Source organism: Olea europaea, chromosome 15 (genome assembly GCF_002742605.1).
Source record: "Olea europaea var. sylvestris chromosome 15, O_europaea_v1, whole genome shotgun sequence".
Taxonomy (NCBI): Eukaryota; Viridiplantae; Streptophyta; class Magnoliopsida; order Lamiales; family Oleaceae; genus Olea; species Olea europaea.
Window position 1 is genome coordinate 24,106,121 of NC_036251.1, and position 11,289 is coordinate 24,117,409.

The window sequence follows — 11,289 nt, forward strand, 5'->3', positions numbered from 1 at the left end:
AAATCTTGACGAGTTCAAATTTCAAATTAGAAAGGTCTATCGTCTTTAAAGTGCTTCTATGAAATCATTTCTGGCTTGTCATGCTAGCAAATATGCTAGACATTGGATTTCAATTTCGTGTAGTTTTACACTACATTCATTGAACTTGTTTACCTACATTCATCCGTTTGTAGGGTTGACTACTCGATTTCTCGTGAAGTTTTCCACAAATGTAACCAGCATCTTCAAATTTTGACTAGTTCAAAATTCAAATTAAAAAGGTCTACTGTCTCTAAAGCGCTTCTATGAAATCATTTCTGGCTTGTCATGCTGGCAGGGATTGAAGTAGGGGGGGTTGGGCTGGGCTGTAGCCCTCCTAAGGCCCAAGAATTTTTATTTTTATTTTTTTTAAGGCATTTTTCATTTTTTTTTTTTTTGTAGGAAATTTTTTTCTTTTTTACGTGTATATATATATTTTTTTTCACGTATTAGCTTAGCTTGAAATTTTATAATTCGATTTTGAATCCAATCCTAAATTCGTCCGTGCATGCAGCATGCAACATGTGCAAGACATGGAATTTCAATTTCGTGTAGTTTTACACTGCATTCATTGAACCCGTTTGCAGGGTTGACTCTTCAATTCCACGTGAAGTTTTCCACAAACGTAACCAGCATCTTCAAATTTTGACGAGTTCAAAATTCAAATTATGTCATCGCATGATTTTCTAGGGATTGTCAAGCTGAAACGGAAATGGTTAGGGATATTTGGGAAAGGCTAGTCCGAGCCACTCTGCTACGAGAGGAGATTAGGCAAATCGCTCTTGAAGAGTCCAGTAGCAGCATATCATCGTATTCCAGCTCGACTACCAGTTCAAATTCTTCACTTCTCGATACAAATTTTAATCATTCAATACCTGGAATTTTATTCACATATGAGCAAATTCGCCAAGCCACTAATGATTTTGGTGAACAAAATCTCATTAAGCACGGCCACTCGGGGGATCTCTTCCGTGGAATTCTCGAAGATGGGAACCAGGTAGTAATTAAGAGGATTGATTTGCGTTCAGTGAAGTCGAAATTCTACGTTTCGGAGTTAGAATTTTTCAGCAAGATTTTTTCACATACACGATTCATTAATCTCATTGGCCATAGCTTGACGAATGTGGTCGAGAAATTTCTCGTTTACATATATATGCCAAATGGGGACTTGTCAAATTCTTTGTTCAAGAAAAAAATTCCAGACGATGATCTTTATAGTTTAGTATCACTTGATTGGATAACGAGGCTCAAAATTGCAACTGAAGCGGCAGAAGGTCTGACATTTTTACACGAGGAATGTTCTCCGCCAATCGTGCACAGGTTTTTTCATCATATATTTATATATTTGATTCATTGGCAACGGTTTTTTCATCATATATATATTTTTGATTCATTGGCTACTTTATTAGATTATGAACATCAAGAGTACCTGTGACTTTTGTGGAACTTGAGCAGTAAATATTAGGGAATATTACAATTTTTATGGAAAAGCCTTTTCATTTAACCAACTCGCAGGAATTTTTATTAGTTTTTCTATCATTTTTCACTTACATTTTTCTTTCATGCTAAAATGGAGTCAATTTCACGTTTGCCCTCTGTGGCTACTTCATGAAATCTGTTCTGCATTTGACGTTATCCTTGAAAACTAAAGAATTCTAAAACATTTTTTAAGTTATGCATAAGCTCCATGAATTACAGTAGAGCAAAATGCTTTATTGATAGCTGCTGCTGAGGAGACAAACTGAAGTCCAAAGTAGCATGATTTGTTCCATTGATCCACCCCCTTCTCCCTCCATCTATAACATATGCTTAACAATTAGGTGACTTTAATTCATTTTTTGTTCTTGAAGAAATGTCCAAGCCAGCAGCATACTTCTCGATGAGAAGTTTGAAGTGAGATTTGGAAGTCTAAGTGAGATCTGTGAGCAGAGGGGAAGCGCTCGTCCAAAAATGATTACTAGGTTGTTGCGGTTGCCACGGTGAGTAATTCTTGATTTAGATGTATATGCAATGAAATTTCAGTAGTTTGTTACTTACCATGTACAATTGAAGTTTATGCTATCTTGTGAACCCATCAAAACAAACTATAATCTATTTTTTGAGTGCCAACACAGCCAAATTGGAACTGTAAAAGGATGCAGAACCACTTTTCTTTGTGCCTTTTGAGCTTCAACATGAATTTTCAGGTTTACAGAGAGCTTTTTCTTCTCGGTTTAGGTTCTGACATTGCCCTTTTGTTTTGTGCGCAGGAATTTCAAAAAAAGCAGTTCGGGTATGTGTTTCTTACTGTATTGTCGTCGTCGTCGCCGTCGTTTCTTTAGTTCTTTTTTTAGATTTTAGCATTCTTAGCTCTAGCAGCAAGGTGAAAATTCTGACTGAATCTTTTCTGAAAAATTTCCCTCTACACTTTTAAAATTTATGTAATCTCATCTAAATGACTGATGTTGACCTCTACCGGTATAGCAAAAATATGGATTTTTCCAATATTCTTGCTATTTTCTTCTTCATCTCTCTCTCAATCTCTCTGTTTCGTCTACTTATCTATGGTCTTTTCGCCGTTTAAACTTTTTTCTTTTTTTCAATTTCAATTCGCCAGATGAGCCAAATGCAACATGTGGATATGATGTATATTGCTTTGGCAAGGTGTTGCTTGAGCTAGTAACAGGCAAGTTGGGCGTTGACATGTCGGATACTGCCAACTTAAAGATATGGCTTGCTGAATCTCTCCCTTACATCAGTATATATGACAGAAATCTTGTGACTAAAATTGTGGATCCATCTTTATTCACGGAAGAGGACCATTTAGAGGAAATTTGGGCCATTGCTATTGTTTCTAAGGTCTGCCTGAATTCCAAGCCTTCAAAGCGGCCTCCAATGAGATATGTACTCAAAGGTTTGGAGAATCCTCTGGCCGTAATAAGGGATGAGTGTTATCGAAAAGCACTAAAAACGACAGAAGATATTGGGTCGATGTCCCTCGACAAAGCTTCTGGAATAACTACTGACGATCGTAATACTATTGTGACGTGGCCAGACGGAGTAACGGAAAGGTGGGATCACAACAAGATGCTGGATTCAAATGTATGGTTGTATTAGTTGCATATAGTATACATACACAATAAATGATACTGCAAATGGTGCAAAGAACTTCACTTCGCAAAAACATTTTATTGAAATCTCATTGATTATGTGAATCTGTATGTTAATACGTTTTTTGAGGATCACTGAGTTCATAAAGATGAAATTCATTCCATTTTGCTGCTGGTAGCAAGATTCATATTACACGTAATTTTCAAATACCTCATTTATTTGGATCCACTTTATATCCAGAATCAATCGCAAGGACGGGAAGCCACAAGCCAGGATAATGACTCCAGCCTCAGTGCGATAGTTCATTATTGAATTTGCTGTAGTGTAAGAGGAAAAAATCAAAGATATGACCTAAACTAATACATCTTTTATGAGGATACGGGCATGTAAGTTCCATAATGACACACCTTTTTGCTATAAAATGGGTTGAATAAGAAGTCTAAGAGATCAACTAAATGAATACTCGAGCACAAAAGCGGGAGAAGTGTAAAAAAAAGATAATAATAATAAAGAAATGGAAAATGAAAAAAGAAAATTTGAATAGCCAAAAAAGGTCCCACCGAGATTTGAACTCGGGTTACTGGATTCAGAGTCCAATGTCCTGACCACTAGACCATGGGACCGTTGCTCTTTCTTGCAATACTCAAAAATATAAATATAATAATTTCAATACTTCATAATTTGCTCACGCATCATAAACTTGTTAAACAGTAAAAAATTTGAATTTCTTCTTAGGGAATCGAGTGGATCTACGAAAACAGTTTCTTGAACACCTCTTATAAAAAGACTAATGGAAATGAACTATATTTTGAATAATCAAAAACGAACTAATTATCAATAAATTTTACACAAGCCATTTTGAACTTCCTATTCTACATTCCCTTTTTACTTTATTAAAAAAAATAATAATAAATAAAGAGAGAGAGAAGAAAAGAAAAAAAAGGTATGGTAAACTTTTATTATGATAATAGCCACAAAAAAACAACAAAGCCTAGCACAAATTAATTGTTGACTTGCATTTCTTATCGAAAAATGATTGTCATTTGTCGTGCTATCTAACATTTATTTTTGAATTTGATGATTTTCACATGAAAAAATTGACATTTTTTTTATTATCATGATAATTAATCCTACTAGTTTTGTTTCTAAGAGGGCCTCCACGCTTGAAGGGGAAAAAACCTTAGGGTGTATCATCCAAATCATCAGTCCAATATTAAAGGTAGCCATTCTATAGATAACAACGTGCAAGATGAGAAAAGGTGTACAATCAACCCATTGTCTATCGATCAGGAATTTGGTAGCAAGGCCACTAGTGCGGGGCCATCCTATCCCATTCTTGTCTTAAAGTAGCACGAGCCATGCCTAACTTCCTAAGTAATGCTATAATATCAGAGAATCAATGCATTAGGTGCACATTAGTCTGTGTTCTTGAATTCATGAATTAGTTGAAGAGCGTACCATACTACCAAAACCAATCTTCAGCCCCCTCTCCTCCGCAAAACCATGGTTTCGGCATCAGATGGTGAAAAATGGCCTGAACGCGCCCTGAGCAAGCTGCAATAACCACATCCTGCTGGTCCCGGATTACCGTCCCAAAAATTCCCCGTTTGACCCCATTCTCATTCTCATTATTTTTCTCTCTCTCATTTTCAACCACACAATCTTCCATAAAATAATATTACACGCAAATAAAAAACTTTTCATTCTTTTTCAACCACACATTTAAAAAAACAAAAAAAAAACACTAATCCAGCCATAAAAATTTGGAAGAATGGGGGCCAAACGGGAGCTAGTGAACCCTTGCTCCAAATTCTCCCCTAAAATTTCCTAAGTTGGTCCTACTTCTGCATCGCTGCTGTGTGTGTCCAGTGCTCTCAAGGAGCTGAGTACAGACGATCCCCATGCCATTAATTCATCATTAGACCTTACCGGTTCATCCAAATACTAGAGTAGCATGTTCATCCCTACCGCACTGCTGGAAAATACCCAACTTTCCTTCTACATCTGCATGATCACACGATTTAATAATAAACCGGTAACCCGCCTCTTTCCAAGTGGCCTTAGCCGGTGTGTGCATCTCAGTTTCAGGTAGTCCGCATCGTCCACACCTGCCATCAGAATTTATGCGTCACCTCACTAAACCAATCAGAAGCGCATTCTACTCACTTTTCCCTGTGTACATTTCCTTTTTCTCTAAATGCCAAATGAGCCTGTGTTCACCCCGATTCATGCTCAACAGAATTGACAATCAGTAGGTATGAAAGAGGAAATAATCAGTGCTGCAATCCAAGTGCCAAAGGGTAGAATTAGATAACTTTGAGAGACGTTTCCACTTCTTCCCCCGCAAGCAAAGAGGTTTCAAGATACCAGACGACAAAGTGAATGCAACTCATTATGCAAGTAATGAATGGAAGGCAAAGGGGTTGCCTGATTCACCAGTCGTTCCTCCTGACTCATCAGTAGGGTGATGCCAAACTATCATCTTAGAGTTGATACTATTACATAGGCTTGGGGCTCAAATGCTTTCCCACGTGTATTATTCAGTTTGTTGGCTCCTCTTATTCTCAGCACATAGGGGGATTACCTTTTTCAACATTTATTTGTTTGGGATGGTGGATTTTGAAACACCTTGGTCTCATTCCATTATAAATATATTGGAACTTGGACAAGGGCTTAATGATGTTGAAATCCATAAATATCATATTCAACATCATAGATTTAGATTCTAATTAGGCAAATTTGGACTCTAGAGGTGCAAACCATGACCGGCCAGGAAAAAGATGCAATTTTTCGTTTTTCTGAAAAGGCATTCAAGCGAGGCTAGACTACACTTTCTAGGCTAGCACATCTAATTCTGAATGGGGAAACCATAAAATTTTCCTTCTTTCCTTTTTTCCGTAAATTTTTGTAGGTTTTTGATCCTGATTCTAACAGGAGAACTAGAATTTTGCTTCATATCTTCCCAGCAAATTCCAACATTTACTAGCAACAAGCGCTTACAGAGAGACTGTCCGACATTGAAACAAACATATATATGGTCACATACTGCAACAAGTACCATGGTTATCCATTCAGAATTTTAAGGTCCACATAATTATACTTAAAAGCTTTCGCAAATTGCAACTATTTTTCACGCATGTCACCAGAACAATAAAAATAAAAGACTTTTACATTAGATTATAATCAGGAAATAATTTCATTTGAAAAAGATGCAACTTAACATTAGTTATCCGACTGCAAGGACACAACAATATTGAAAAATAATCTCAATATGTTTCTTGCTAAATTATATTCATAAATCATCAGCAACACAATATTGAGAAATTCTAACATCTCATCACTTGTCCATTCAACATAAGATTGTGATCAGGGAAGTTACTAGAACAATAGAGCTGCTGTCGAACCTGCCAACCAGGAATTGATGGAATTTTTAGGAGCTTTGGATATCTTTTATGGGAATTCCCAAGGCTGTATGGTTAACAAATGGTAGTAGTTTTTTGCCACCATTTATATGAGATGTTTTTCTTCATAGTTCATATCACCTGAAAAAGCTATACTATACACGTCTATATCCGGTAACAACCACAACATCGAAAATATATATCCAGTAATACACGTAAATTCTTCAATAAAATAAGCTCATAACAATTATAAATTAGCAATATCCAGGCCTCTACCATTTTCCGTGCCAAAATAGTATCAACGACGGTATCGATAACGTTTAAAGTTGAAATACAGATTCAAGATCCCGAATTTAAATTTACTCTTGAAGCCCTTCTTGTGCGAGTACTCCCATTCTTTGTTGACAATTCGAAATGCCTAGCGCACAGATGAGGAGACCAGTCAGGGGGCGTAGTCATGTCAATTCATAAGTTTCCAACAGAACTAGTCATCAATGGACGACAAAATTCCAATTAAACCTTATACTGGAAAACAAAAGGAGATGACGAAGACGACAAAATATACTGGAAAACAAAAGGAGACGATGAAGACAACAAAATATACTGGAAACCGAAAGGAGACAACGACGATGACTTACTATGTCTTCATAAGGGGGCCCTGCATGAAACCTTATAGTGCAAGTCTCAGCACTATCTCCATCCTTCTCTATCCTGTAATTAGGAGATTTGGATTGAGATTTCTTCAACTGTCTTCACAACTTCTGAAAAAAATTTCTCTAGAACTTGACCGCCCAAAATGAATTCATCAAAATAATATGCGCCTGCAAAACAGCTCAAACATGAATTATACCCATGGGCAGCGACTATCATGATTCTACAGAACAAGGATTTGAAAGGCTTCTTGAGATTTGTATATATTAAGCACTAAGCAAAACTGGCACGTATCCAAAAGTAATAAAAAAATTCTACTCATTTGCACTGATATTAGGCTAAAAGTACTGAAACAGTTTCCACTATTGCAGCATGAGCATATGTAGTAGCAACAAAATTCACTAGTAAAATCAATACAAAGTGCTAGGACTTAAATAAGAAGTTAATAGACATAAAACAATGTTTGGTTGCTCCACTATATCAATTTCTTATCACTTGAAATCTTGGCGAGCTTAGCAGAAATAACTGTCAATTGCTCATTACAAGCTTGTGATGGCAATAACAACAAACAGTTTAACCAGAGTAATCAACTATTAGACTAGTACAGTAAAAATGATTCCGCATCACGCTGCATAGCAGTAAGGATGACTACGCAAAAAATCAGTAATTATTTTTATATGGGTTTTTCTAATTTTAAAGAAAAGAATAATAACCTTGTTAAAGTTGAATACCATGTCTAGCTCACATACCTTACTGAAACACTTGCCCAATGCCTCTACAAAAACTGTAATTCAATGATTAAAATAAACAAACCAACAGAAATAGATAGGTGTCTCTAACACACAATTCCACGAGTACAAATTTCAAAATGGAAACAGAACAATGCCTAGTTTTTTATGCTCTTCTATGTCAGTAGGAACCTGGGACTAGTTCAAAGCTAAATAAAATCAATAAGCTCAGTTAATAGGCTTTTACAACATGTCCAGTGCTAGTACTGTAATAATAAAAAGTGGATACCCACAGTTTTACAAATCAACCTGGTGATGTTTGTTCCAGGATACAACTTGTATACAGTAGAATCACATGCATTTTAAAAATAATGACGTGACCAAAATATGACATACAGGTGAATCAACTTTCTTTCTTACTTGATTTATGTTTCTAAGCTATGTCATGATTTACTGTCATAGTTGCTTCAATTATGCAGAGGATCAATGAAGTGGGAGTAAAAGTTCAATGAGACAAAGTTTGAACACATCAATTGATGGACTAGATATACCTTGCATAAGATCTAGCATTGCAAGCTCATTGTCAGAGCTATCAAATATGAATACAAAGTATCGAGTCGCATAAGTATTGTACACAAGCCTCACATCCAGCAAAGTATTATTTGTAGATTCTAAGTACAAGATGCACCAAGGGGCAAGAACCCCAAGGATAATCCACATTGAAACTCAAACAATTGTCATTGATCAATCTATTGTTGGTTCATACAACTATGAATATAGTGTTTGCTAATTTCTCCAGCCAGCCTTTACCCCATGTTTTTACCCCATGTTGGACTCGAAGGGATTGTAATGAATGAGATTAATGACTCAATATAAAGTAATAAAGATCACAATAAAAAACAAGATTAAAAGTAAAAAAGAAAAAAGAGAGTTAATCACAGAGAAACGATGCATATTAATTAACAATATGGAGAGAAATTATAGACACAGCAATAATGTAGAAACAAAACTGACAGATGAGCCTTGTATTTATAGGCCACGTTCCAAATCCTAGAAGAGTTCTAAAAAGTAAGAAAATCTGTTAAAATTATGTTACAATTGCACATAGAACTTCAACCCAAAGAGGATTTCCTTTCCTTATTCAACTTGAATACAATCTTCGTTTCCCAGTAAAAATCAAATATACAATCTCACAAGACTCCTAATCATATTTGAGTCACAAAATCTAACAATCTCCACCTTAACTCAAATTTCGGTGCAACGAGCAAAGCTCCACAAAATTTCTCCACCTGAGAAATAAACCCATTTGTATCAAAATAAAATAGCTAATTTCTTTAATGCAGTAACCAAAACTCTCCATATAAACCATCGTCTTCTGCACGGCATCTACAAACGACACCTGAACCCTACGCCCGAGTTCCCAAAATTCCACCAAGGAATTAATGTTTACCAAATAGGGTCGAAACACACTCTGTAGCAGAAATCATACAAAATGCCTGAACAGAAGGCCCCTTATTAGAACTGTCACCTCCAACGTCCCCAAAAGCATTACAGACATCATTGACACCACCGTACCTAAGCTTAATTGATCCAATCCTAGCAACTGAACACAATGTAATTGCTGAAATTGGTGGTAAAGCGGAATCACCAACGCTTCCTCGAGCAATATTCTGAACCGACCTAGAGTCCTTCACAAGAAGTACTGTACCAAATTGAATATCTACCACGGTACTGAACTTGTCCATATGTCTTTTAGCTGGTTCTGCGCTCCCCTACAACATGCACAACTGAGGCATCCGTCCCTCTAATATAATTCGGACACCCTTTCGGACATTTAAAACTCCACCTCCATTAGAGAATTTATACCCTTTTACATTCAGAGTACTAAGCGAGATGAGATTCTTTTTCAAGTTTGGAACATGTCAAACCTGATTAATTGTTTTGACTATCCTATCCAACAGCCTAAATCTGACTCGACCGATCCCAGCAATACGGCAAGACTGATTGTTTCCCATTACAACTCCACCTTGCTGAACAGTCTCATATGTCTTAAAGAAATTCCAATTGGAACACATATAATGCGAACATACCGAGTCGAGAATCCACGCATCGTCAGGCCTAGATTTTACGTCAGATGCCAGGGTCAACATCACATCTCCATCGTCGAAAAAATTCTCAACTATATTTGTTTCGTCTGAAGTCAATGGTTGCACTCCACGATTTGCAGTTAAATCACCTTTAGCCTACAACTTATCACAATCCTTTCGAATATATCTCTTATGTCTGCAATAGAAGCAAAACAAATTGCTATTATTCTTCAGTCTGCCACTCCATCGACCACCATGAGATACAAGAGCTTCCTCATCTCTCGATGTAACTCCAACCAAATGCTTCAACTTCTTCTTTCAGTGCAAAGCATCATAGACGTCATCTATATTCAAAGCATCCCGACTATACAAAATAGTGTTCCAAAACGACAGATAAGAACTAGACAGCGAACACAACAGAATTAAGACTAGATCCTCTTCATCATACTTAACCTCTAACATCTCCGGATTTGCAACTATTTCCTTGAACACGGCAATATGGTCCTCCAATGACCCTCTTTCTTCCATGCGATGGGAATACAACTTCTTCTTTAGAGCCAGTTTGATCGTGAGACTTTTATTCATGCATAACTGTTCTAATTTCAACCACAAAGCAGCCGCTATTTTCTCCTTCAAGACTTCATTCAGAATATTATTGGATAAATATAGATGAATTTGCAATAAAGCCTTTCGATCCCTCCGTTGTCCAATCAACTGACATCTTCTCAAAATCCAGTAACGCATCGTCCAAATCCAACTGCGTCAAAATTTTCCTCATCGTTACTTGCCACAAAGAAAACATTGTATTGTGGTCCAGCATCGAAATGTCATACTTCATGATAGTCATCTTTGAAAAAATCTCAACCGCTCCACAGAAAAAAAAAAAAAACCAAACTCCGATACCACTTATTTGATCTAGAGGGAATGTAATGAATGAAAATAATTATACAATATGAAGTAATAAAGATCATAATAAGAAACAAAATTAAAAGTAAAAAGGAACAAAAAGAGTTAATCGCAGAGAAACAATGTATATTAATTGACGATATGGAGATAAATTACAGACACAACAATAATGCATAAACAAAACTGAGAGAGGAGCCTTGTATTTATAGGCCACGTTCCAACCTTAGAAGAGTTATAAAAGGTAAGAAAATATATTAAAATTATATTACAATTGTACATAGAACTTCGATCGAGAGAGGATTTCCTTTCCTTATTCAACTTGAATACAATCTTCCTTTCCAAGTAAAAATCTAATACGCAATCTCAAGACTCCTAACCATATTTGAGTCCCAAAACCTAACATCCTCT

The 11,289-nt window shown here is 36.3% G+C and overlaps 2 protein-coding genes and 1 non-coding gene across 3 annotated transcripts in view; 1 reads left to right on the forward strand and 2 right to left on the reverse strand.

The window, feature by feature from the left end:
- Positions 1-617: 617 nt before the first annotated feature.
- Positions 618-3,239, forward strand: LOC111410551 (probable LRR receptor-like serine/threonine-protein kinase At2g16250). The gene is made up of 4 exons (XM_023040957.1): positions 618-1,338; positions 1,869-1,997; positions 2,268-2,290; positions 2,615-3,239. Exons 1-4 carry the CDS (start codon positions 731-733, stop codon positions 3,112-3,114), a joined length of 1,260 nt encoding a protein of 419 aa, XP_022896725.1. The 5' UTR covers positions 618-730; the 3' UTR covers positions 3,115-3,239.
- A 420-nt stretch (positions 3,240-3,659) lies between these two features.
- Positions 3,660-3,731, reverse strand: TRNAQ-CUG. Its single transcript has one exon. It is a non-coding gene; the product is annotated as a tRNA-Gln (tRNA).
- A 2,887-nt stretch (positions 3,732-6,618) lies between these two features.
- LOC111411418 (AP-3 complex subunit sigma-like) overlaps positions 6,619-11,289 on the reverse strand; it is a 5,737-nt gene continuing 1,066 nt past the window's right edge. Inside the window, exons 4-8 of the mRNA XM_023041953.1 lie at positions 9,569-9,576; positions 8,440-8,528; positions 7,790-7,944; positions 7,148-7,433; positions 6,619-6,927 (exon numbers count right to left, since the gene is read on the reverse strand). Coding sequence (XP_022897721.1) covers positions 7,227-7,433; positions 7,790-7,944; positions 8,440-8,528; positions 9,569-9,576 — 459 coding nt within the window. The 3' untranslated portion in view covers positions 6,619-6,927; positions 7,148-7,226. The remainder of the gene's footprint in view (positions 6,928-7,147; positions 7,434-7,789; positions 7,945-8,439; positions 8,529-9,568; positions 9,577-11,289) is intronic.